Below are 27,094 nucleotides of genomic sequence, written 5' to 3' on the forward strand. Positions count from 1 at the left end.
TTTCACACAGGTCCTTTTCTTCCTCTCCGCGTTCTTTAGTTTTCCCCCGATGACTACCGACAGCTGCCCAGGCCTTGCGGTGCGGCAGAGTTGGGAGTCTAACTCGGGTCTGTCTCCACAGTCTGCACTCACGCATGGTCCTCCCAATAGAGAACGCAGCTACTGAGCCTGACCGTTTTTCATAAACAAGACGTTCGAGAGGAGGTGGGGACTGACGTAAATGCCATCTCCTGGCACAAGCATTGTTTACTGAGGACCTGACCCCTGTGTTGCCAGCATCTTTCTGCAGCAGCCCTCTGGGGAAGGAATCGAGGCACGTGGGAACTCTGTCACAGCAAACCCATTCCGCAAAGCGATGCAGTTATGCAGGGATGGAATCAAGACTGAAAACCCTGTGTAACCGAAAGAGAAAGGATCCCTGTGGCTGTCCCCCAGCCTCCGAAATAGCCTTCTGAAGAGCCCGTGGTAGGGACTGCTTCAGTGTTCATTCTGACGTAGCTCGGTTCTGATACGGACGGGGACAGTAGGGGACAAATCATTCACTGTGGCCTGTCTGCTTCTCCCACTAATGACAAGACAAGATCTTAATCCATTTTATTTAAAACCGTGTTCCACAGACATTGTTCCGGGAGAGCTGTGCCATGGAGGGAGGATCTGCCAGCAGGACAGCTGCCTTGACTTGGCCCCGGCCACTCGGTCAGTCAGCCTAATCCCGCAGCCATCACGATTTCAAAAGATCTGCTTGGTTTCAGACTCGGTGCTGACTTTGAGGGCTTTCATGGTCCCCTTGAACTTCTGATCCTCCTTTTTCCCCAAAATCAGTGCCAGAACTAACCATAAGTTATTTAATTCAGAATTAACAAAACTAAATCCTCAAACTGACTCAAGTACATGAAGTTTGAGTACGAAGTAGAAAAGGAAAATGTAGAAACAACCCTTTTATCTTTACTATGTGTTAGGGGCCTGCCATTAATCCAGTCCACGCATGTACTGATTCTGTTGTTGAAAAGCAGGTGGTTCGGGGCTTCTGGAGCACCCTGGTAGCTGTAGCCCCAAAGAAAACGGATGTGGCTGTGCAGGGAGGATGGGGCCGTAGGCAGCTTGCTGCTTAGAGTGTTTCTTCGGAGATTGAGGTGGCGCTACAAGTCAGAGGGCAGACTACAACCTGGACGGGCCGTCTTGCTCACCCCTCTAGCCTAAGTAGAACGGGCTGGAGAGATGGCAGGCGACTTGGGCTCCAGCTATCTCTACTCGAAACACTTTAAGATCCGCTCCCCAATACCAATGAAGTAGACCCCTTGGGCAATCCCAAAGAGAGGGGCTATGACAAGGGCCCGGCAGCCTGCTCCCTTCATGAGGGCAGATGGTCCCTCCTGAATCCAGAGTTTCCTGCAGAGAGAGAAGAGCCCTGTGAGCTGATCGACAGGCGTGCACTGCGAACAGTCCTAAGTGATGAGCCCCTCTGACGTTCGTATGTCTTCCCTTGGGGAGTAGGTGTCCTCTTCCACAGCAGTAGCAGGCTCCCAGGGGTGTAGTCCCACCCGCTATGTGTGCGTATTTAGGTTACTAAGCAGCTGGGTCTGGGCCATGGGAAATCGGCTCAGTCTGACTAGACTGGGAGAAATGCTGTGGGGATGCGGAGGAGGAAAAGCTCCTAGTACGTCCTGTTCTGTTGAGCGGTGAGGGGAAGGAACGTTACAAAGAAAGCCAGAGCTCAGCGTAGTGCAGTGATAAAAGTGTAGGTAGACAGCAATGCAGGGGGACTGTCCCAGCCCCAGCCTCTGCAGGGCTGCAGGCCTCTCACCTGGCACAGTCGGTGATCCCACTGTAGCTGTCCTCACCCAGGCCTTTTTTGAGGGTTTGGATTCGAGTTTTCAAAACTAAAACAAGTTAAAATAAGCCATGAACGTCTTGCTTTTGGCCCCCTCTCTCCAACATGAAGCTGTTTCCTATTAGAGCCAGCATGCACAAAACAGTCCTGAGGCCAGTTCTGCCATTGTGTGATGTGTAATAGAAGCTCTTCTGCTCTTTGGGTCTCATTTATAAAATGAAGGAATTAGAAATGACACGATCCTTCAGGTTACTCATACCATAGAAAGGTCCACCTATGTGTTAGGGGAGCTGGGTGTAGCCCTGAAGATAGAAGCCTGGTCTCATACTGTTTAACTCCTGCCTTTAGCTTCAGGTTTGAAAACTCCACTGGGGGACAAAAAGCTAATGAAATTAGCACCTAGAAGGTGAGGGGATTTGTCAGAGTAAGAAATAGAGTGAAGGTCTCCTTGGCTCCAGTGTATCTGGAAAGACCCTTGCTGAGTTTCTGCCAGTGGCCACAGGTTGCAATCCAAGGGAGTTTTCAGGTTGGAGCTGTTCATTTCTATCCGAAAAGTAGATGACTACTTGTCCTCTAGACAACTCTACAGCTGTCTAATTCGTAAAGCGAGTCAACCCCTGAAGCCCCTCCGTCTCCGATGCACTTACCATCCAGAGGCGTTACTGTGACAGCAGCTATGGAACCTGCTACGCAGCCTGACATGAAGGAGTGAGCAAAGGAAGCCTTCCCGGTGCTCTCGTTGGACCCGAGCTTGTTTAGGTTGGCAAACAGCGGGAAGTAGATGACGGAGAAGGGAATGTCTCTGTGGGAGAGGATGAGGGGTGAGCTGCCTGCCGCTCCGGGCCTCCCCCGCAAGCTCAGGCAGGAAGCCTCTCCCTAAGCCCCACGGTCCAGGGGATGGTCAGAGACAAGACCACAGTTACCTCTACCTTCCTGGCAGGGAGTGCACTGCGAACACTCCGCAGTAACACGGAGTGACAGAGGGTGTAAGGGCAGCGAGGGGTCCGCCCGCCCCACCCTCCTGGTGCATCACTCTGCCCTCCCAGCACCTGCGGCGGCTCAGCGACGACCTGGCGGCAGATGCGGGGACTGGGAGCGCACCCTGTGAGAACGGTGGATGGGCTAAGGTAAGAGGGAGTGCGTTGAGGGAGTGGCTGGTTAAGAGCTCTATAAGCGGGGCGCCTGGGTGGCTCAGTCGTTAAGCGTCTGCCTTCGGCTCAGGGCGTGATCCCGGCGTTCTGGGATCGAGCCCCACGTCAGGCTCCTCCGCTATGAGCCTGCTTCTTCCTCTCCCACTCCCCCTGCTTGTGTTCCCTCTCTCGCTGGCTGTCTCTCTCTCTCTGTCGAATAAATAAATAAAATCTTACAAAAAAAAGAAAGAGCTCTATAAGCTACATGTTAAGGGGGTGGCGTGGGCAGGAAGGTGAAGTTCATTCAACAATTGCCCAGTGATAGGAAAAAATTAGCCCTTGGCCTGGGACACTTCTGATCAACTTTAAGGATTTTGGCCAAGTAGCCAAGTAAAACGAGGGGTCTCTGTGCTTCTTAACTTATAAATGATCCAAAGTCCTTAGTACATAGGGCATTCTTAGGTGCCTTTGGGCCACAGAACATCCCATACTCATGTGGTCTGGTTACTGGAGAAGGGGCCTCAAACTAGTCTTCCAGGCGCCTGTGCAATTCTGCTCAATTCTGGACCAAATAGGAAGCCTGGAGATAGCTTGCTCTCTGGGGTTTGAATGTTCCAGGAGGAATGCAGTGACAGATTGGGGCCGCAGTCCCGTGGCCCTCCGTGCACTCTCCCTGCCCCCCGGGCCCCTTCTGTATCCCAAGTTCAGGAAGAAAGCCTCACCTCAGGAGAGTGGCACCCAGCCCCCTGTAGAGACCGGCCAGGCCCTGGGTGCGGAGTAGCTCCCAGGCGATAAGGGTGGCGGACGGGCGCTTGTGGGTGGAAGCCGAACCCGTAGTATAGGACCTGGAGGAGGAAGGTGCTGAGGCCGCGCCCTGACGATGAACTGCTGAAAGAGAGAGGACAGACCCCATCACAAGCCAGGCCGCAGGCAGGGAATGTGCCTCCCGCCTGCTCACCCTGGGACAGCTCAGAGGCGAGGCTGACATCCCTACTAGAATTCTGAGGATCATCCTAATTTTATATTATTTACTTTTTAAGATTTTATTTTTAAGTCATCTCTAAATCTCATGTGGGGCTTGAGCTCGAGATCCCGAGATCGAGTCGCACGCTCCACCCACTGAGCCAGCCAGGTGCCCCGGATTGTCTTCTTTTAAGAACATTGATTTCTGGCTCCAAGGAAATCTTTCTAAGATCAGTGTCATCTAATGTGTCGTCCCTGCTGCACGGGGCGCTTCCCAAGAGCCACGGCCTGCCCGGCCTCCTCCACAGGGAGCTACAGCCGCACCTGCTTCAGGCCCCAGGCCCTCATCCTCCTTAAAGCTCTGCTTTTGGTCCGGCTTCCACTTCTAACCATCTCCGAGCCTATTTACATAGTCTTGTCCTGCTGGCACTGTGGGACATTGGGGTCACACTTCCTTCTGCCTAATGTGTAAAGCAGCAAATTCTTTTTGTCCAAAATCTATCTCCTTCAGGCCTCAGGAGGTGCCCCCTCCCTCTACTATTCCAAGATCAGGTGAACATAGCCTTTATACCCTTCGCCATTTTATAGAACTCGATTCTTCATTTTAGTTGAATATTTCAGAGCCCATAATTGGATGAGTTCAACATCTAAAAAATAGAATGGAATTGGTTTTTTCCTGAGCATTTCTACTACAGCATTTCAGCCATGGATGAGTTCCGTTCATGACCACAGGATTCAATGAGCTGCAGTTGTGTGACTATTCGTTTTCTTAATTCTCCCCGTTTGAGCAGCTTTGTCTAGACTCTGTGCTCTTGCTGTGAGGAAGTGGTTTCATGTCCCAGTTTTGTCTGACAGCCACCAGGGAGACAACTCACACCGAGAAGCGGCTGACTGCCCGTATGTCCCTGGGGCAGAGAGCCGGGCGCAGGCTCAGACGATGAGCTTGAAGAAGGAAGCTCGTCAGTGCGCCGTCTGTTCCCCACTGTCTGCCCTGAGTACCCGTAGCTCCCCCGTTCATTCCTTCCCTGTCGTTCCCTTCTTTCGACACGGTGTAAGAGTACTAACACTCTCACCCAAGTTGAAAAACAAAATGTGTCAGAGCTTTTACTCCTTGTGATCAAAACACAGGGGTTTCCAGTGCCCAGACTTCAATCCTGCTGCAGCTTCCTGTGCTCCAACGTAGGAAGTTGGCTGAGTGCCAGCACAGCACGTGCTCACAGTGGGTTTGAGGAGGGAAGGGCACCCACGTCTATTGAGGGCCTTGCCAGGTGCTAGGGTAGGCACCTCCCACGCTGCCTTCTCTCATGCAGGCGCTGTGGTTCACCTCTGAGGAGAAGCCCTGCATCCCACCCCACCGGGGCTGGCCTCTCTCCTGCTCCACAGCGAACCCTGCTTCTTAATCCATGCTTTGGGACTCACTTACACCACCCGGCATATTTGAGAGGACCAGGATTTAGAAAAGGGACAAAATTCTCTTCCAAACAAAACGAAAAGAATAGGAATGGTTCTCTTGTCCCTTGTTAGGCCTTCCCATCAAAGGCCAGCTTCTACAGCATAATATAATAGAGCATAATATGACGTCTGCTGACTGAAGCGCTTGTGATCAGGCTGTTGACACTTCTTAAAATCCTTAGGAAATCAAGCCTAAAGGTCAGGGTGGTCTGTTAGAAATATTAGGTTATTTTCTGAATAAAGTTTCTCATCTCTGCTATTTGTTCTAGAGTTAGAAATGTTAAAATCTATAATAGTAACTATTAAATAAAGACTTCTAGGGGCACCTGGCTGGCTCAGTCGGTAGAGCACGTGACTTTTGATGATCTCAGGGTTATAAGTTTGATCCCCATGTTGGGTGGACAGATTGCTTAAAAAATTTTTTAAATCCTAAAAAAAAAAAAAAAAGAATTCTATAGGGACACCTGGGTGGCTTGGTTGGTTAAGCATCTGCCTTTGGCTCAGGTCATGATCCCAGGGTCCTAGGATTGAGTCCCCCATCGGGCTTCTTGCTCAGCGGGGAGCCTGCTTCTCCCTCTGCCTCTGCCTGCCACTCCCCCTGCTTGTGCTCTCTGACAAAAAAAAAAAAAAAAAAAAAAAAAATTCTACTGACCTGGAAAGCTGATTGGAAATGAGGGCAGAATATGGGGAAATCTATTCTGATCACTACCCTTTGCTAATCTCATGTGAAGTTGGGATAGGCCTCACCCAAGCGTCCAGCATCCTGCAGCTGAATCTTGAGCATTTCCATGGGACAGGTAACCACCACCTGGCATATTCCAGCTCCACATCCAGCTAGCATCTCCATCTTCAGGTTCCGCTGCATCCTGTGGGACCATGAGTCAGGCTCCTTCAATGACAGGCCAGCCCTGCCACCCGCCCTGGCCCATCTACTCAAGTCCCTTGGTAGTTGGAACTTTCCGGGCATGGTACTCAGCCTCGTTCAGATCAGCTGCCACTCACCCAGCTGGGTAAATCCTCACCTGGCCCTCAAACACAATCTCCTTAAAACCTGAGACTGAATTTAAAACAGGCCGCCAAGGAGGTAGCACTTGCGCAGAGGTTGAAACCAGTGCATTAGAACTACCATTGCAGGGATGCTATTGTCCCCGACCCCTCCAGCGATATCACCAGGGCAACGGGAGGCACAGAGGATACTAGAAAGTGTTTGCGGGTCGATTTTTAAAAATTCGTCAGCATAATACAGACACACAGATCAATGGAACAGAACCGAAAACTCATAAATATACAGTGGTCAACCAATACGTGACAAGGGAGCCAGGAATGCTCTGTGGAGAAATGACATTCTCCTCAATAGACTGTGCTGGGAAAACTCAGATGTCACACGCAAAAGAAGGAAACCAGACTTCTGTCTTACAGCACTCACAAAAATTAACTCAAAACAGGGGCGCCTGGGTGGCACAGCGGTTAAGCGTCTGCCTTCAGCTCAGGGCGTGATCCCGGCGTTCTGGGATCGAGCCCCACATCAGGCTCTTCCACTATGAGTCTGCTTCTTCCTCTCCCACTCCCCCTGCTTGTGTTCCCTCTCTCGCTGGCTGTCTCTATCTCTGTCGAATAAATAAATAAAATCTTTAAAAAAAAAAGAAAAAAATGTTCATCAACTATTTGATGAATATATGTGTAATCTATAATGGTCTTATCTATCTATCTATCATCTAGAACTTTCAAATTATACCAGCTCATTTTCTCCTTTCACTTTTTTTTTTTAAGATTTTATTTATTTGGGGCGCCTGGGTGGCACAGCGGTTAAGCGCCTGCCTTCGGCTCAGGGCGTGATCCCGGTGTTATGGGATCGAGCCCCACATCAGGCTCCTCCACTATGAGCCTGCTTCTTCCTCTCCCACTCCCCCTGCTTGTGTTCCCTCTCTCACTGACTGTCTCTATCTCTGTAGAATAAATAAATAAAATCTTTAAAAAAAAATTTCCTTTAAAAAAAAAAAAAGATTTTATTTATTTACTTGACAGAGAGAGAGACCGAGAACACATGCAGGGTGAGCAGCAGGCAGAGGGAGAGGGAGAAACAGGCTCCCTTGGAGCAGGGAGCCCGATGCAGGACTCAGTCCCAGGACCCTGGGATCATGACCTGAGCCACAGGCAGACGCTTAACCAACTGAACCCCCAGGCACCCCCTCCTTTCACTTTCCACTTGCCAAAACATAACACTAACCTTCTGCCATTGTGTGCACATATTCACACGCACGCAGACAGGTAAACCAATGCACACCTCCCCCCGTCACCGCCCCCCAAACTATAAACATACAGTGAAGGATTTACCCCACAGTCCCCCACCTGGCCATACCCATCCTCCATTAGCAGCTGCCGGAAGAAGTCATTGGCTGCCAGCTTGATGGCCTTCTCTGGAGTGACCAAGGTTAAGTTCACTGCAGCTCCTGGAAGTAAAACACGAGGACAAGTTAAGGCCATCTCAAAGGTAAGACTTCTCGGGCCCCTGGCGGGTGCGGTCAGTGGAGCACGCAGCTCTTGATCTCAGGGTTGTGAGTTTGAGCCCCATGCTGGGTGAAGAGCTTACTGAAAAATAAATAACTTTAAATTAAAAAAAAAGAAAAGTGACAATTCTCTGAGTCTGTCAGTCATGTAGACAACCTACTGTCACACCTAGCCAGGCAGGCTTCTGGGAGTAATTGGGGTCTTGTGGGGAGGCTATTGAGGAGGGCTCCTCTGCCTATTTTATGGAAACATGAGAGTTTTTTTCACCTTCTTACTTTGACTCCTCCCTCCACATTTTCTTTTTTGAAGCATGTGTTTCCTTTATGGGATCATTGGTGCAGTTATCAGGAAGTTATTTTCGTCCTTGCGAGTGCTGTCTGTCTGGATGATAAGTGAACAGCTCCCCAAAGTAATTAATAAGGTCCTAGGGGCCAGGGGTTGGTTTCCAGTACTCTGTGCTTTACTGGCCTATTCCCACTGGCAGTTCTGCGAGTCGCAGAGGTTTTTATTTTATTTCTCAGGGGTACTAGAGTATCAGCTCCTTCTTTGTATCCATTTTCCAAGCCCTAATCACAGCGCTGTGGCCCTGGATGGGGCCACTGCAGGGGACAGGGACAGCACTGGCTTGTGTCAGGGAAAAGCCACCCAGTAACTCCCTGACAGGAGCTCAAAACCCTTTCCATTTCTTCCCCGTCAGCCTCTTCCCCTTCTGCTTTCAGTAGCTGATGCCCTGATAGCTCTGAATGGGGGTGGGGAGGTGGGGAGACCACTTGCTTCCAGCATCACACAGTGAGACAGCAGTAGTGCCAGGATGGAAACTGGGGCTCCTGGGCTCCTCTGTGTTCTCTGGTGCCCCCCCAAACCTCACCATAACTGCCTCTATCTCCACCAAGGAACATGGGGGCTTGTCAAAAGCAAATGTGGCGTAGGAACACCCTAGCCCAGGCCCTGCCGCAGGAGCTCCCTGGCAGAAGAAACGCCACTTCCCAATGCTCTAGAAAGCCACAGAGTGGCTGCACCCTCTGTTCGCATTCGGCCCAAGCCAGGCTTCCCCCAGGGGTGCAGGATCAGCCCACCTCGGTACATGCCCAGGAAGCCCTCTGCCCTGGCGGTTTTCATCAGGCAGTCTATCCTAGAAGCAGAAGCCAAGAAAGGAAGTCATTGGTGAGCAAGAGGCTGCTCCATCAGCCCCCCTTCCCCGAACTCGGGGCCCTAATCCCGCTGGGCACACTCCATTCGATCACCTCCCCCCACCCCGAGAATGCACGCACCCCCTAAATAAAGAGACTGGAAGGAATGAGGCCCCATATCCCTCCCCAGGAGTTCCCCTCTCCCTACTCACCCCATTCCCTTCACCAATACCTACATTCCTTTGTAGATGTCTTTTCCATGCTGGTTCTGCAGCCGAGTCTTGGCCAAGTCGATTGGGAAGACACAGGTCACCCCAACAAGCCCTGCCACACCTCCATTGATGAGTTTTGCTGTGACACTAGGCCGTGAGGAGGAGGGAGGCACAGAGTGACTGAGGGAGGCAGAGAGATGCGGGAGCTCAGAGGGAGGCTGGCTGCAGAAAGCTGCATATACAGCCAGGACAGACGGGGGTGGGGGAAGGGGGAGGAGACAGGAGAGCAGGAACAGAGGGAAAAAAGGTAGAACAATGGCTCCTCCTCCTGGGACCTCAGCTGCACACCAGAGACCCCTCTCCTCAGCCTCCTACCCAATAGCAGCCCCTCCCACAGCCAACCTGGGGCTCCCTCCCCCAGGTCCAGTTACAAAGACAGGTGAGGGCCTGGGGGCCAAGAGTGTCTGGCCACCCCCCCCCCAGGGGCACTGCACTCACCAGGGCTGAGGCATCTTGTTCTAACTCCCTCCAGGGAAATGCTCCTCAAGCTAGGATGTCGCAAAGGCTTTTGGGAAGGAGGCCTAGAGTGCCAACTCTGCCCCCTGGGGCTCCACCAGGGTGCAGGAAGTCCTCAGCTCCCCTCAGAGCCATCCCTCAGAGCTTCCATCAAGGGCCTGCTCTCTGGCTGGTCCTCACCTTTAGAGCCACATGTGGAAAAGTTTTCCAACAGACTGCAATTTTATTTCAGGCTTAAGGTCAGTCAGGATGGAATTTGAATCCCAGCTATGCTGTTTCCTTAAACAAGTTACCTTGCTTCTCTGATCCTTTGTTTTTCCCTCTGTAAAACTGCCCTCAAGGGATTTTGTGAGGATTAAGTAAGTTAATACACTTGATAAATGAGAGCTATTATTTATAACAAGGGAACACACATTTTTGACAATGAAGGCTTCAGTCAGTACAGGAGCCCCAGGACTGAAGTATTGAGATTATCTGATCCAGCCAAAAGTCAAGTCAAGTCACACTTTACATAATGTGAGCCGCTCATCCTGGAATTTTGGAAGCCTGAAGATAGAAAATAAAGCTTCCTCAGTCTCCTTGGAACCTAGTAATATTTTCTTGTTTCAGGCCAGGGGCAGACTGTGAGCAAAATATTTGCAGATAGATTACCTGGAAGTAGTAAGAATAGATAATAGATTCTCTCACACCTGAACCCTGATAAGCAAACTAAACAAGCAACTTTGTGAAAACAAACAGAATTGTGACTGAAATTTTGCCATCTGAGAAGATGCTGTTCAAACAATTATGAATTTTACACATATATTTTGTATACTGGGGGAAAATGAGTCTCACTTGCTCCTCCCCTGGACTCAGGAATCTGGAAAAGAAGCTGAATGATGTGTTGTCACCACAGAAACCCGGCCCAGAGAGTCGGCTGTCTCAGCCAGTTTACCTCAAATCCTGCTTGGACATCCTGCAAGGGGCCAAGGACTGCTGGTGGGTCCCGGGACACAGGCTGTCCGCTCCTCACGGGAGAGGGCTGGCTGAAGCAGAAGTAGTGTCTATATCCTTGGCTCTGGCCCACCGCAGCAGAATGGATAGAACACGGATGTCAGTGGAGTCTGGCCTGAGCCGCCTTCCTGGCAAGCCTCCACAGGCTGGTTTTCTCCTCTACAAAATGGTCAGAACAACACTCACCTCCTGGTGTGAGAAAACACATATGCGCTGGGACAGAACATTATTAATATACTGATGCTGCCAACTCGCTCTGTTCCTATTTGATCCCATAACGCCGGGATCTTCCCAGACCTTTTGGACTTTGGGGATCGAGATCAGAAGAAAGGCAGTGAGAGAGGACAGTCGGCCCAAATTAAGGCTCAGGAAGAGGAGTTCTGCGGCATCGGGAAGAAGTCTATGGCAGTAGTGCTGATGGAAGCTGATGGGTACAAAAGAGGGATTTTTAAGGAGAGTTACTATGGACTAGGAATCCATCTCATGGTGTCCCCAAACTATAATAAAAACACTTGAAATGTTATGAAGTTACTTTTTGGCTCTTAAAATGTGTTTTCTAAACTTACTATGATCCTGTTGAAAGACTAAGCTGCCTTAAGTCTCTGGACTTATTTGTAATTGATACGTATGGAAAGCACGAAGCTATTGACTGAGCCACACAGGCGCCCCTCAGGGCCTTAATTCTAAAGGAGGGGAGAGACAATACATGAAATGTAAATCCTAAGGAAAACAGATAGTGATGAATGTTCTGGAGAAAAATAATTAGAAGAGAAGGAAGACAGGAAATGTCAGTGGGGTGGGGTTTTGGTGGCTTGACCAAGAAAGGATTCATTGAGGTGACTTGAAGATTCAAGGGAGGTGAGAGAGTGAGCCGTGCAGGTACCTGGGAAAGAACGCTCAGGTACAGCAAGTGCAAAGGCCCTGAGAGCCAGAGTGAGGCTGGCTCACAGAGGGACAGCATGGTGGCCAGTGAAGAGTGAACAAGGCATGGGTAATAAAGACAAAATTGTAGAGATGTGTGACCCCAGAAGGCCTCAGAAGGTCTTTGGCTGTTATTAGGAATGAAGAGAGAAACAACTGGAGAGTTTTGAGCAGAGAAATGACATGCTTTTGACAGGACCTCACCCCCCAGCCCAAGACTGGGCCAGGCCACTGGAAGTCCCAGGCCTGCAGTTCCCTGGAACAGACTTAGTATTCAAAGGCTATGCCTTGACAAGATTTCTGGCACCGTGAATGCATTAGCAAACCAAGTCAACAAAGAGGAAACTGACAGTCAGCCAACAAAGGTTTTAAAGGAGTCATCACTCCAAAAGTCCCACACTTGGCAACAGGGTCCGTATTTGCTCAATTCCTAAGGCAACCCATAGACCCAAGTGTTAGTCATTTTACAAATACTTGTGGAGGGCCTACTGTGTGCCGGTCACAGTTCTAGGCAGCAGGGATATAGTTGAGAACAATAACAAGGTCCCCACTTTCTCGGAGTTTAGGGTTTTCCTGGTTCTAGCCCTGATAGGAATAGATTTCTATTCCTATTAGGGTGATACAGCATGCCCTCCCACTTGGCACTCCTCCGCACTGTTCTTAAGGACCTGAGGGGAAATTCTTCCAGCAAGCCAGGCCCTCAGGCAGCCATTTGCCTAACCAAGGAGCTCCCTACACTGCCAAAGAATTTAGCAAACAAATGGATATTCATTAAATTATCTAGCCTTTTTAAAGTTTATATATTTTTTAGTAATCTCTATACCTAATGTGGGACTTGAACTCAGGACCCCAAGGTCAAGACTCACGGGCTCCTCTGACTGAGCCAGCCAGGTGTTCCCAAATTATTTAGTCTTATTACTTAAGGAGTGCTCTATGCATTAGACTATTTTTTAAAAAAAGATTTTATTTATTTATTTGACAGAGAGAGACAGCCAGTGAGAGAGGGAACACAAGCAGGGGGAGTAGGAGAGGAAGAAGCAGGCTCCCAGCGGAGGAGCCTGATGTGGGACTCGATCCCAGAACCCCAGGATCACGCCCTGAGCCAAAGGCAGACGCTTGGGGCGCCTGGGTGGCACAGCGGTTAAGCGTCTGCCTTCGGCTCAGGGCGTGATCCCGGCGTTATGGGATCGAGCCCCACATCAGGCTCTTCCACTATGAGTCTGCTTCTTCCTCTCCCACTCCCCCTGCTTGTGTTCCCTCTCTCGCTGGCTGTCTCTTATCTCTGTTGAATAAATAAATAAAATCTTTTAAAAAAAAAAAGGCAGACGCTTAACGACTGCGCCACCCAGGCGCCCCTATGCATTAGACTATTGAACAACAGATATTTCTTTTTTTTTTTTCTTTTAAGATTTTCCTCATTTATTTGTCAGAGAGCGAGCAGGGAGAACAGCCTGCAGAGGGAGAAGCAGGCCCCTCACTGAGCAGGGAGCCCAACGTGGAACTTGGTCCCAGGACCCTGAGATCATGACCTGAGCCAAAGGCAGACGCTTAACCAACTGAGCCACCCAGACATCCCTCTCCTTTCTTTTTTAAATAGAATTTAGAAAAACAGAGTATTTGGGGAGTGCTGGTGTAGTAATACTAATAATTTAAGCACTGGGACCAGAATTATGAGGATCTACATCTGCAACTCTCTGGGGCCAGGGTGGGGAAGGACTGGATATATTAAAAAAAAAAATCTTTATCTGGATAACAGAGGCTCCCTGTCGTTGCCTCTGGATGCAGAATCTGGTCATGGCACTGAGTTATCACATTGGAAAGATAAGTGCACTTATAATTTGACACATGATTACTGAACCATATTAGGAGGAAATTTAGGGGCGCTGGCTGACTCAGTCAGTAGAGCATGTGACTCTTGATCTTGGAGTTGTGAGTTCAAGCCCCAGGTTGGGGGTAGAAATTACATAAAAAAAGTAAAATCTTAAAAAAAAAAAGGAGGAAATCTGGATGTATGGGAAATGGTAGGTGCTTGTATGTCCTCAGGCATGAAAGGGTGGGGTGCGGTGACACGCATGTGGGACCTCCTCATTACCCCATTTCCAGGAACCCCCTTCTCCCTCACCATTCCCCTGCTGGGGACTGCCGTATTCCTAACATGTGACAATATTCTCCTGGGTAATTGGTTATCTGAGGATGGGCCCCTGACTTAAGCTCGGTTATTCAATCTCCTCTATAGGTATTTTAGAAGAGAGAGATTGTGTAGCCTCTTTCAAGTTTTTGTCTGTAACATATAACACTCGGGACCTATCCGCAGTCATGTTTACTGTCATGTGGTTTGGGAAACAGGGAGATGATTTTGTAGCAAGAGATGAGTAAAGCAGAACCACAGGAGAGAGAGCAGAGAGTTCTGGTGGAGTGTGAAACCCTGATTATATAGTGACTCGCTTCCTTCCTAACCTTGGGAACCAAGGGGATGCCCATTCCACTACCCATCTAACGAACTGACCTATTGTCTTTTTGTTGTTATTATTCTGGGAATTTTTTGTTAGTTTTGAATTGACTTATTGTCTTAAGCAAATTAGACTTAGTTTTTGTAATTGGGTAGCCAGAGTTCTTACTAAACCAAACTTGTAAAGAACTCTCAAATTCCATTGCATTGCAATTGGGCTGCTTAACAGTGAATACTGTAAGCATTCGGAGATGCGCAAGGTCATTCTGGGCTGGCTTGGAGAAGGACCTAGAAGTGGCCTTAAAAAATAAGGGCAAGTTTATAAGGAGAAGAGAAAGGGGATGCGGCCTGGACGGGAACACTGTGTGAGCACAGGGGGCCAACAAAAGGGCTGAGAGACAGCTCACTGCCCTGGCTGGCTTACCAGAACGGCAGAAAAGGCTGCAAAAGTAGGTTAGGTCAGGTGTGGAGAACCGAGGGCTTCCCTGATACAGTTTGTGCCCCCCCGAGTAAGTAACTGTCACAAATTTGATCCTATAGGCAGTAAGAAAACACTGAATGTTTTTAAGGGGGAAACGATCATCTGGAATGTTGTATGAGTAAGTAATTCAGGAAGAATGGGTTGAGAAAAGGAAATTTCCTGTGAGAGACCAGTTAGGTGGCATCATGACAAAGCAATGAAGTAGACAGAAAATGACTAGGGTGGTGGAGGGTGCAGACGACAAGGGATTGCTGGGAGATAATTTTTTTTAAAGATTTTATTTATTTATTTGACATAGAGAGAGCGAGTGAGAGAGCAGGAGCAGGGGAGCAGAGGCAGAGGGAGAAGCAGACTCCCTACTGAGCAGAGAGCCAGATTCTGGACTCCATCACAGGACCCCAGGATCATGACCTGAGCCGAAGGCAGACGCTTAACCAACTGAGCCACCCAGGCGCCCCTGGGAGAACTTTTTAAAGAAAAAAGGGCCTGGACGTGGCGACTATCCAGGGCTGAAGAACCATGGAGCTGGGGGAGGCCTGAAACCTAAGGCGCTGAGGAACTGAAAGACGGCTTGGAGAGGAAGCTGCCCAGAGGGAGGGAGAGGTACTTGGGGAGAAGCCAAGGCTCTGGGAACTGCATCTTCCAGCTCTGTGGGAAGTCGGTGAGAAGGCACCCCTCACTTGGCAGGCAGGACACCATTCTGCTAGTGAGTGGCACCAGGCTAGTCTTTTAACCCCTTAGATGCCCATTTCCAGGAGCATCCCTGCTGTGTGTGTGTGTGTGTGTGTGTGTGTGTGTGTGTGTGTATACACAATGGAATGGTTTATCCCTTCCCCACCCTACTGCAGGCTCTGTTTTGCAAACAAGAAGCTGGCTAAGGACAGTCCTAGGCAACAGGTCCTGGTGGGGCTGGGAGGGAGTCCCCGTGGCAGGGCCCAGCCAGCCTACCTTAGCCTACCTTACCCTGTCTTGTCCAGGGGTCCTGCGCCTAACAGCAGAACTGTGACCCATCCTGTGTGCTTCCTTGGGAGATAGCTAATTAACAGATGCTTAGGTAGTGGTCAGTTCTTTTTTGTTAATAATGAACCATTGTTCTATTTCTTAAAGTATTTGAAGTACTAGAAAAAAAATTAGAAAATTTGGAAAGCACAGAAAACTGTAAGTTAAGACCCCAAGATCAAGAATTGCATGCTTTACTGACTGAGCCAGCCAAGTGCCCCTAAAGTAATTCTTATTACATTGTTTCCCAGGATTGTATTTTGAATGAGGCTGTCCAGAGACGCATCTTTTCAGAGGGATGAATAGGGATCAGAGCAGGGACCAGAGCAGGCCAGGGTTCTCCTGGGCTTCAGTTATTGTCTACTTGCTCATGACTAATGGACTTGCAGCTCAGGCTCTCTGCCCTGAGCCCCTCACCATTACCCTAACCAGCTCCCAGGCTGTCCCCGTCCCAGCGGCCTGGGCTCACGCAGTATAGTAATATCTCTTTGTACTTGTGTCCACCCCTCTAGGCCTGCTGTCCCTCCTCCCGGCTCCCTAGCTCTGAAAGCTGTACCATCAGCCCTTCAATTATCCAGGCCAAGTCTGGATCTTTAATTCATCCTTTCCCTCTTATTCCCCCACCAGTAATCCGTCACCTTGTTCTGGCAGTTTTTCCTCCTAAAACTGGTGCTACACCGGGTGTTGGTTCAGTGCTGGTCTGTGACAAGTACAGAAACTGAGAGTAAAGGCTTAGAAATTTTTAAGGTATCTTAAGGAATTCCATATTTTAGAATTTACTAAGAAAAATGTGAGCTTATATTTTATCATTTTAAAAAATTCTATTTTTCTAGCGATTCATTTTTATTGCTTTTTACAAAATTATTTCTCCATAATGGGCGGGGGTAAACAGGTCCTTCATCATGGGTAGAAAAAAGCTGTCCTAGTCTCTCGTGGGCCCACCAGCCACTGTTTGACCACATGGGTGTCACCCACTGTCTGGAGCACCCGACAGCCTTTCCACTCTGCCCCTGCCTTCAGTCCTGCTTCCCTCAAATCCAAGCTCTAAAAATATGGCCAAGTAAGGGGCGCCTGGGTGGCTCAGTTGGTCAAGTGGCTGCCTTCAGCTCAGGTTATCGGGATCAAGCCCCACGTTGAGCTCCCTGCTCAATCTGCTTCTCCCTCTCCCTCTGCCTGCTGCTTCCCCTGCTTGTGTGCTCGCTCTCTCTCCATCAAATAAATAAAATGTTAAAAACAACAACAACAACAACAAAATGTGGCCAAGTAAGCAAGCAAAAGGGCAAGTCTGGTCCCAATTGCTAGCCTGCCATTTAAGCACTTCCCCACCTAAAGGGCATTGCTAACTTCCCACCACTCTCAGGACAGTTTCCCAACCCCTTTCCTTGACCTGGACCCTACTTTCCACTTAACTGTGTCTTCCAAATCACCCTTCTGTCTGCTCTCCCTGCCAGCCATCGGGAACTCTCGCTTCCCAGAACACGTCACAGTCTCTTGCGTCTGAGCCTTGTAGACACTGTCCTGTTGACTAGAACACTCTTTCCCCATCTCTACCTGATGAGTTACAAATTGTTTTTGGGCTTCAGCTTCTCCCACAAGCCCGTTAAATCCCTCAAATCTTGGGTAGTCCCTCAAATCCCCTTCTATGATCCCATTTAATACCCAGTTATAGCAAGTACTGCACTGTATTATAGTGGTTTGTCTACTGGACTCCACCCCCAATCAGAATAAGTTACTGGGAGAGGCAAGGCAGTTTTGGGGTTTTACTCCTGGAGCCTGGTGCAGAGGCATTCAATAGAGATGTTGGAATCAATGAACCACGAGGGGGACCACTGCCTTGAACTTTGCAGTCAGTCTTATCATGATGCAGTCAGCTCTGCTCTTTAGTTGCCCCCATTTCTTCACATTGTGAGGAGACACTCAGGGAAGAGGACCATTCTCTACCTCCTAATTAGCAGGGCAAGTGAGAGTTCTTCAGGGGTGAGCCCCTTACACTAGCAGTGCCAAGGAAATGACTTGCCTCCTGACTTAGAGGTTGCCTGGGATGTCCTATTGTCAGGGGGTGGCCGCTTTCCCTTGCCCACCTCCTTCCAACTCTGTGCAGCAAATGAAATGAGACCCTTTCCCACTGGCTGCCCTGCCCTCTTTCCCAATTGTTTATTTGCTAGAAGTGGATCTTTCCCTCCCAACTCTAAGCTTGACACAGACAAGACCAACACTTACCTGCTTTCGGTAAGGAAACTTCTGCTTTTTCTGGATGCCAAGATACAAGCCAGATCACTGCTGAACTGCAGGAAGAGTTGGTTTACAATCCTCTTTTGTTAGTGGCTCTCCCTCCTCATGCCTACACAGCCCTTGTACCTGGGGCAGGAGGGGAGGGTAGGTAGTCACAAAGCCACCCTCCTGGACTCCAGTCCCCAGGTCCTCTCCCACCACCCACACCTGGGTGCAGATTGGGTTTGAATGAAACCCCAAAGAGGCTATGCAGTCTAGCCAAGCCCAGTCCTACCTCCCCAGGTGGCAAGCAGGTGGCTGTTTACTTGGTTGTGGTAGGACTGGGACAAAAATTCAGGCTGGTAAAAGGCTGGTTCAGGCAGCCTAGGGGTGGGGGTGAGGGGAAATTCACCACCCACTCAGAGATCTGGAAGTCCGGGAGGAGGACAAACAAATGGAAAATCAATGCAATGCAAACACTTCTGCCAGACTTTTGGGGCCAGAAGCTAACCTCTGCTTCTCAGACTCCCCCACTTTTGTAGTTGTGGGTGATTGCCTGTTCCAGTGATTCTGTATTTTCAGTGGTCGACTGTGTGCTCCACTGGGTGGGGTGGGGGGGCTGCAGGGTTGATGGGGCACATTCCCTGCCCTCACCGCTATTACAGCTGACCTGGGAGCTCCGGGCTGCAGCTGAGTTCTTCCAGCTTAGAGAGCTGTAAAGGTTTCAGGAAGTAGTCATTGGTTTTGGGCTTGACAACCGAGGGCAGAGGTAAAATTGAAACCAGGCTTCTCTTTAGTGGCAAATTGTCTAATTTGGGGCAAGGGATGAGGCAGTCGCGGGGAGAATAAAGCTGTAACATGTTGGGTCCCAAAGGTAGAGGACCTTGTTGTCTGGCCAAGGGTTTGGGAGAGATTAAGAATCAGAATGGGACAGATTTGATGTCAGAGACCCAGGTTCAAATTCCAGCTTCCAAGTTAATAACTACCTTACTTTAGGCAAGTTATTTAACTTAGTACCTTTCATCAAAGGGGGACTGAGACAGCTACTTCATAGGAGTGCTATGAGGCCGCACAGCAGACGGGTTAAGAACTGGCTTTGAACTGGTTTGCATTCCAGTTTACTACTTACTCGCTGCGTGACCTTAAACGAATTACCTCTCTTTGCCCACATCGTCGTCTGTGAAATGAGACTCATACTTAGTTGGAGAGCATTCAGTACATTTAGTACTTAGTGTCTGGCACATAAAGGGTGTGCACTAAATCACTTTTCTCCCTCCCTTTTCCTGGTGGCCAATGGAGAGCTGATATAGGATGTGGAGGAGGGGCCCATAGGGGATGATGGTTCGTTTATGGCAGCACCAAGGGGTTTGGACAGGCTGGGAGATTACAATAATCCAGGCGAGAAATAAAATGAAAGCCTGCATGCAGGAGGGAAGAGATGTGATTTCTGAGAAGAATCGATAGGGCTTGGCAGTTGAATAAACACGCCAGGGACAAACTCCGTTCAAAACACGGATCGGCAGGAAAAGATATATTATCACCCAACTAGGAGCACCAGCAGGAGTGGGTAGGTAAGGAAAGAGTGGAGAAGAAAAGTTTGCTGGCTATTGAGTTAAAGTGGCAGCCACAAAGCAGGGGATGGCAATGTGTACAAGAAGGAGCGCCACCACCTTGCATCTGCTAGGGTGGTGTCATCAAAGCAACGAAAACGTGTGGGGTGAGGATGTGGAGAAATCGGAACTCTTGACCATTGCTGATGGGAAGGTAAAATGGGGCAGTGGCTGTGGAAATCCATAAGGCAGTTCCTCAAAGAGTTAAAAACAGAATTACTGTATGATCCAGCAATTCCACTTCTGGGTATCTACCCAGAATTGAAAGCAGTACCTCAAAGACATGTGCACATTCATGTCCACTGCAGCATTAGTCACAGTAGCCACAAAGGGAAACAACCCAAATGTCCTCTGACAGATGAACGGATAAACAAAATGTGGTCCTATACACACAATGGAGTGTTCTTTAGCCTCAAAAAGGAACAAAATTCTGCTACATGCTACAACACGGATGAATCCTGGAAACATGCTAAGTGAAATAAGCCAGACAAAGGACAACTATTGTGTGATTCCACTTATCTGAGGTACCTAGAATTCATAGACACAGAAAGAAAAGTGGTTACAAGGGGTTGGGGGAGAAGGGAAGTGGGGAGTTAGTTTAATGGGGAAAATCTTCACAATGGGATAAATTCTGGAGATGGACAGCAGTAATGGCTGCACAATGATGTGAACGTACTTAACGCAACTGAGGTGTCCACTTAAAAATGGTTAAGACAGTATGTGTGTTTTTTGTCACGATAAAAAGGGAGATGAGCCACGAAGCCTGGATATTCCACTTACACATGAATGGATGACATTGGAGGGACAGGGAAAGATGTCAGTTTTAATGTTTATTATAATAAAATGGCTAAGAAAGGTTGTTAAAAATAAGCAAGGTGTAGGAAATGAAATCGCAGATCATTTTGGTAAAAAATTTAAAACAGTGGCAAATAAAAATCATGGAACGATGGCAGCAGGGACACGTGGTGTCCATGTTCAATAGGAACTTGGAAAGGGTGCCCAGAGCATGGCAAAAAGTCTGACTTGAAGATGGAAGTCAACTGCACAGAGGGACAACTTAAGTTGCAAGTGATAATAACCACCTAAAAGAAGGTGCATGAAAAGCAGGAGACAGGGGGCAAGTTTTAGGAAGAGCACACCTATGGGAAGAGAGAGAAGGTAACTGGGAGGGCAGGCCGTGTGACAGCTGGGTGAGCGTGGGTCACAGCACCCGTGAGAACCAGTTCCAAGGGGGGGCTGACGCCACGCAGAGGATGTAAGGGCTGTGAAAGGGATTTGGCTGAGACTCTAACTAAGTCAGTATTTCTAGAAAGGTGGGTAAGAAGCCACATTGCAGTAGAGACAAATATGCCAGGTTCTATTGGTAAGGAGTTTGGATGAAGTTATGGGGCGCCTGGCTGGCTCAGTCAGACCAGCATGCGACTCTTGATCTTGGGGTCCTGAGTTTGAGCCCCAGGTTTCATGTAGATATTACTAAAAAAATAAACTTGAAGTCTGGAAGAAGGTAACGAGAGATAAATAGGTGATATTTAAACAGAGGAAACGGGAACATTTATAGGGCAGGAAGAAAGGAGGAGAGACTAACTGATGGCATGCAGTTCGGACGGAGATCAGAAAGGGTGGAATGCAAAGCACAAGGGAAGTCAGCTTTGGTGACGGGACGTGACTGGCAGGGAGGGAAAAAATAAAGACCTGGAAAAACGAAGTTAGAGGACCATGTGAGGTGGTCTCCCTCTTTAAAGAACAAGGTCAGGTCATTGGTGTTGGAAAGCAAGGATGGGGTTGAGGCCTTACTGCTCTCAAACAGCAAAAAGTTTGTTAAACATACGGAATCGAGGGACCCAGCCTAGGCCTAGTGAACCATAATGTTTTTTTTTTTTTAAAGATTTCCTTTATTTATTTGACAGAGAGAGAACAGCCAGTGAGAGAGGGAACACAAGCAGGGGGAGTGGGAGAGGAAGAAGCAGGCTCCCAGCGGAGGAGCCTGATGCGGGGCTCGATCCCAGAATGCTGGGATCACACCTGAGCCAAAGGCAGACGGTTAACGACTGAGCCACCCAGGCGCCCCCCAGAATCTGATCTTAACAAGATTCTCCAGGTGTTAAGGTCTGCAAGCCACTGGTTTTGGAGAGTGCTTTACAATGTTTTTTTTAAATATGTATTTTAAAGATTTTATTTGAGATATCGTGAGAGAGAGAGAGCACGAGCCGGGGGAGGAGCAGAGGGAGAGGGAGAAGCAGACTCCCTGCTGAGCAGGGAACCCAAAGACGCGGGATAGATCCCAGGACCCCAGGATCATGACCTGAGCCGAAGGCAGACACTTAACTGACTGAGCTGCCCAGGTACCCTGAGTGGTTTACAATGTTGACTGGACCACAGAATTACCAAGAAAGCTTTGAAAAATTTTGATGCCCGAGCTACACCCGAGACCGATGAACAACTCTCTGGGGTAGTGTTCAAGCATCTGATTTGTTTTTTAAAAGTCCAGGCGTTTTGTTTTGCTTGTTTTTTGAAAGATTTTAAATAATCTCTACACCCAGTGTAGGACTTGAACTCAACTCAGAGATCAAGAGTTGCATGCTCCACCGACTGAGCCCATGGGGCACCCCTAAAGCCCAGGTGTTTTTTTTTTTTTTTTAAGTCTTCATTTATTTATTCATGACTGACACAGAGAGAGAGAGAGAGAGAGAGAGGGAGGGAGAGGGAGAGGCACAGAGGGAGAAGCCCGATGCAGGACTCGATCCCAGGACCCGGGATCATGACCTGGGCCGAAAGCAGATGTTCAACCAACTGAGCCACCCAGGTGCCCCAGCCCAGGTTTTTAAATCCCTATATGGGATTTAGCCTAGATTGGCCACCATTGGTTAAGAGCATTGCAAAGCCAAACATAAACTCACAAAAATTTGTTTAAATAAGTCACAACAGCAGCTGTGGGAGAGGCCACAGGGAGTACACAGGAGACTGTTTAATAGCGGGGAGGGTCTTGACATGACTGGATTGCAGTGGTCAGTTAGGTTTGGACCCCCCCAAACACCCAACGCTTCAGAAGATGAGACACAGGATACAGACACTGGGAGGTCTGATGAAGGCATGTGGGGGAACAGAAGCCAGGTGTCACGGAGGGCAGGGCCGGGAAGGGGGCAGGGTGGGCAGTGAGAGAATTTCTCGTTTGTAGACATTCTCGTTCTGCAGTCCTTCCCCGGGCCTGGATGAGAGGATCATCCATAACCTTTATCCATGTTAACCAGCAGTGTGGAATGAATGAGACAGCCTGCTCAGATGAGGTGAGGCTAAGGATGGAAGTGTAAATGCCAGGACTGTTCCTACAGGTCAGTGTTTTCAAGCTTCAGTGTGCATCAGAGCCCCCGGAAGGCTGGTTACAACACTGCCCAGACCCACCCTCCGTCTGCATCAGTAAGCCAGAATTCGCGTGTCTAACAAATTCCCAGGTGATGCTGGTGGTCCAGAGCCTACCCTCAGAACCAACACAATAGATTACATGCCCACAGGAAGACAGCTGAGGCTCACTAAGGCAGGCTGAGGTAGTGGGGCCAGGCCCCGAGCACGCTCTTTTCCGCAGACCTGAGGTCTCTAAGGAACGTCCTCTTAGTACCACACCAGAAAGGACAGGTGGTAGTCTGCCTTGTCTTCATCAGTGTAGTGTAGCCTAGTGGGAGCAGAACCAGGGGGAAAGGGGAGAGAGGGACTCAAGCTGCAGCAAGGACTCAGAAAGACCAGGCAGAGAGACTGATGAATGGAGCGAGCGAGGGCACTGCGGGCTCCAGCCGACGAGGTGCCGGCTCTCCAGGCCTGGCTTGTGCCGCCAGGCGGGTCCAAATCATGGCTGACAGGGAAGAAAAATATCTACTACTTGAAGCAGTGTGTTCTAACACTTTACTGACATCCAATTTTTCTGTATTGTTTTCCTCCCTTTACTATGAACTCTGAGCAGAAGCAACTACTTTTTCCTCTTTTCCACTGTTAGTAATTAGGCAAGGTAACTAGGCACACAGCTGGTATTTAATACTTACTGAGAATTTCAGTGAGAGTCAATCTTCATCTTAGTTCTTGGGGCACACACAGGCCGGGCTTCGCTTGAATGTCTCTTGCCTTCCTACTGCCGACTCGATTCCTCCCCAAAGCAAAAAACCTTGACTCCAATCCAAGGAACCGACTCCAGTGCTTTAAAAAAATTCTATCTAGTGTTTAACTGGCTAGAATAGAGCTACTCCTTCCTCGTCATTCGCTGTCCAGAATGAGGTTCAAATCCAAGATTCTAGGAGCAGGTAGTGCTTTTCCAAACCTGAAGACTTCTTGAGGGGATCTGAATTTATATGCAGGTCATGGAAGCAGAAGAGGGTTGGGATTTCAGCACACAATAGCCAAATCTGGGGATCTTCCAGCTGCCTTGCTGGCAAGTACTTCATAGTCCATCTCACACTGAAGGTTTTTGCTATAACTGCCCAAGGAAACTAGAGGAGTGAGCACTGGTAGCAGAAAGGGGACTAAAATAGATGCACAGATGTTCTCTATTAAAAAACCCAGGGGAAAAGCATGAGGCCAGGGACACAGGTCTGCAGGCCCACCTACAGAGAACCCAAGCCTCATCCCCAGCTGGCCTAGAATCCAGCCCCTCAGGAGAAAAGGTCCAATGGCCTTTCCTCCAAAAGCAGCCCTTGCTTAACAATTTAATGATACAGGCCATTCACCTCTCCAGGAAGATTACAGGGTGAAGGTCGACCTCCAAAAGAGTCCAACCCTGGATTATTTTCTGTTCTGTTAATACCACTCTCAGGGAATGTAGATTATGGCAAAACTGAACCCCTAGAGGGGCTACTTGTTTATAAAATTAAGACCCCTTTCCTTCCTCAATAACAGGAATTGGTTTAGAGACAGAAGACATTAACCTTTAACAAGAGAAGCGCTTTGGATGTTTCCAAACGTCAAAAAGGAAAGTTCCAGTTTTAAGAATCATCCTTGACAATTTGTGCCTTCTTTCCTTTTCCCTAACTCTTGCCCTGCCAGCTTTCTTTTCATGCTCTAATTTGAAGCAAGCGGCTCACCGAGTAGGGAGACTGTTGTGTAAGCTGTTACCCATGGGACTTAACACATGTTAATGTCAAATAATAGCTCCAAAAATAGAGCTGGATTAACACCGCCCACTGTACCAAGTTTTGGAAAATAATTGATTTGTGGAAGATACTTTGTTTTGGTCCCAAGGAGATAAGTCTGGGAACACCCTAAAGGGTACTCAGCTAAGAGCTAAGTTCCTATTAGAAAATAAATCAAAGCCTATCATGAGCTGAAACAATAAAAAAAAATCTGGCTTTTGTTTAGTGAGGAATTCATGTCACAGGACTAGTCGGGAATCCAGAAGTCAGAAATCAATTTTTTCATGCATTTTAGGGATGTGATGCTGCCGCAGTGTGGGTAGAGCTGATGCTGAACAGGCCGGTGTCACAACGGGCACGACAACATCCCGGCATGACAATGCTCTGCCAGGTCAGAGCGGTGGCCCACCATCTAATCAGAATCCAGTCACATCTGGGGTTTGATAATGATTTTCAATTAAAGTTGATTTTTTAGGGGCGCCTGGGTGGCATAGCGGTTAGGCGTCTGCCTTCAGCTCAGGGCGTGATCCTGGCGTTATGGGATCGAGCCCCACATCAGGCTCCTCTGCTATGAGCCTGCTTCTTCCTCTCCCACTCCCCCTGCTTGTGTTCCCTCTCTCGCTGGCTGTCTCTGTCTCTGTCAAATAAATAAATAAAATCTTAAAAAAAAAAATAAAGTTGATTTTTTTATAAATATATTAGCCAATAATAATATATCACCAACAGGGACAATTTAGGGGCGCCCAGGTGGCTCAGTTGGTGAAGCGTCTGACTCTGATTTCGGCTCAGGTCACGCTCTCACGGTTGTGAGATCAAGCTCCGTGCTCAGCGGTGAGTCTGCTTGAGATTCTTTCTCTCCCTCTGCTCCTTTCCCCACTTGCCAGCTCTCTCGCTCTCAAATAAATCAATAAATCTTTAAAAAGAAAGAACAGGGACAATCTAACACCACACAACTGGAGGTCAAGAGGGATCCGTCACTGCCCTAGAAAGTGATAAACCACAGAACACAAATTTGGAAATTGGTACTATTTGTGGCAGAAATTTTACAGAGGGTTACTTTCAAAGGGCCAATTAAACACAAAAAAGGCCAGGGATTTTGGTGTCTTGGAACTACAACCAACTGATAACAGATGGCTACTTTCTTTCCTTTTTTTTTTCCAAGGAAGCACTACCACCCAAAGTGGGGCTCAAACTCACTACCCCAAGATCGAGAGTCACATATTCCACGACTGGGCGCGTCAGGTGCCTCAAGATGGCCACTTTACCTATTCTCCCTCTCCCCTGTAGCAAAAACCCTCCTAGAAACTGGAAATAACAACTAAATAAATGGGGCAGGTAGAAAGTAGCTGCTTACCTAGCCTTGTAGCTCCCACTTCTGGCCACTTGCAATTCGCACATGGCCCCAGGCTCCAGCTGCCTGGTGTCCCCTCATTATAAGCTGAATTCTTTACCTCCTGGCTCTAGTCCATCCTAGATTTTGGAAGGAGAGCAAAAGTACTGTATACAAGTGTGTGCCAAGGGCTAGGGGTGTGTGGGTGGTACTGGGAGCGGGCCAGCTGGGGAGCATTTTATCCCTGACATTGTGTGGAACTGCCAGTCAGGTTTGGTACTGTTCTGAGGTTCTCCACAGAGCACACCCCAGCATCACCTGTACAGGGCGCGCTCCCACTGCCTGCCCTACGCCGCTCACCTGCCTTGAGGGAGCAAGGTGAGACAGGCTGGCAGTTCTTTAGGGGGTGGCGCTGGGGCCTAGTTCAAACCTTTGTCCCGATGATAAAAGTGACACATGGACACACACAACTCACACATATCAGAGCCTTGCTATTTTAAGAATGTACTTTATACAAAATAACCAGTTCATATGGAAATAAATCTACAGACCTCTGAGGATCAAAAAGCTTTTTAAAAAGTTCTTTTAAAAAATTACCCAACACACAATATCGAACTAACTATTGAGGTAAGTGTCGCTCTCAGTGAAACAGGGAATCAGCAGACCACGACAAAATATACACAATATAAAAATAAATAGCATTCCCCTTTCCAGTACTGGCCAGGAAAGTTCACACGGCTTTTGCAGCAGGAGCAGAGAATCCCTGACACCGTGTGCCGCAGGCTGGTGGAGACGGGCCTGGGCTCCCAGGAGCTGTGTGCAAGGCAGGAGAGTGAGGAACCCAAATCCCAGCTCGGGAAAAGGGGTCACACGAAGGATACTGAACGGGGTTCAGCATTTCAATAACTTACTCAATATCCACACCCTCTGTTCCCAACCCCATCCCACCCTTTTCAAAAACACATGCAAGACAATCAGTTGGTTATCAGGCATTTCTACATAAAAGTTCAGTCAGTCCCCTGGTACACAGTGAGAGACAAAGACTAGCTGGGGAGACAGCCCCTCTAAATTTCTGGTTAGCAAAGGCCTACAAAGCAGAGACAGATAAACACCCAACCTGGAGACAAAGCTTTTGTCACAGCTTCATATGAGAGACGGGATGCAAAAATGTTCACTCAAGTTCTGTTTTCCCAAATGAAAAGCAGGGCAAGGCTCCGTGTCCTAAGGCTCCATATTACAGAGTCCAA

At 48.6% G+C, this 27,094-nt stretch overlaps 1 protein-coding gene across 7 annotated transcripts; it reads right to left on the reverse strand.

Annotated features, from left to right (window-relative positions):
- Positions 1–578: 578 nt before the first annotated feature.
- On the reverse strand, positions 579–25,546 carry SLC25A18 (solute carrier family 25 member 18). Of its 7 annotated transcripts, none has more exons than XM_087855477.1 (11): positions 23,438–25,546; positions 17,806–17,943; positions 10,677–10,924; positions 9,251–9,373; positions 8,961–9,016; positions 7,736–7,826; positions 6,124–6,242; positions 3,684–3,849; positions 2,479–2,633; positions 1,805–1,880; positions 579–1,389 (listed from the first exon to the last, which is right to left on the reverse strand). In XM_087855477.1, exons 3-11 carry the CDS (start codon positions 10,694–10,696, stop codon positions 1,248–1,250), a joined length of 948 nt encoding a protein of 315 aa, XP_087711603.1. In that variant the 5' UTR covers positions 10,697–10,924; positions 17,806–17,943; positions 23,438–25,546; the 3' UTR covers positions 579–1,247. The 7 variants fall into 7 exon arrangements, with proteins under 7 accessions (XP_087711603.1, XP_087711602.1, XP_087711597.1 ...); XM_087855476.1 differs by having other exon boundaries at positions 3,684–3,846; positions 9,251–9,406; XM_087855471.1 differs by having other exon boundaries at positions 9,251–9,406.
- Between the last annotated feature and the right edge of the window lie 1,548 nt (positions 25,547–27,094).

Source organism: Ursus americanus, chromosome 25 (genome assembly GCF_024610735.1).
Source record: "Ursus americanus isolate L20-20 chromosome 25, mUrsAme1.1.p, whole genome shotgun sequence".
Lineage (NCBI taxonomy): Eukaryota > Metazoa > Chordata > Mammalia > Carnivora > Ursidae > Ursus > Ursus americanus.

Coding starts and splice junctions, on each gene's coding strand:
- SLC25A18 (XM_087855471.1), bottom strand. CDS start 10,696: ATGTCCAAGCAGGATTTGAG. Junction 7,827..8,960: donor CTTCCTGGGCATGTACCGAG/GTGGGCTGATCC, acceptor TTTTACTTCCAG/GAGCTGCAGTGAACTTAACC. Junction 6,243..7,735: donor CAGCTGCTAATGGAGGATGG/GTATGGCCAGGT, acceptor ATGGTCCCACAG/GATGCAGCGGAACCTGAAGA.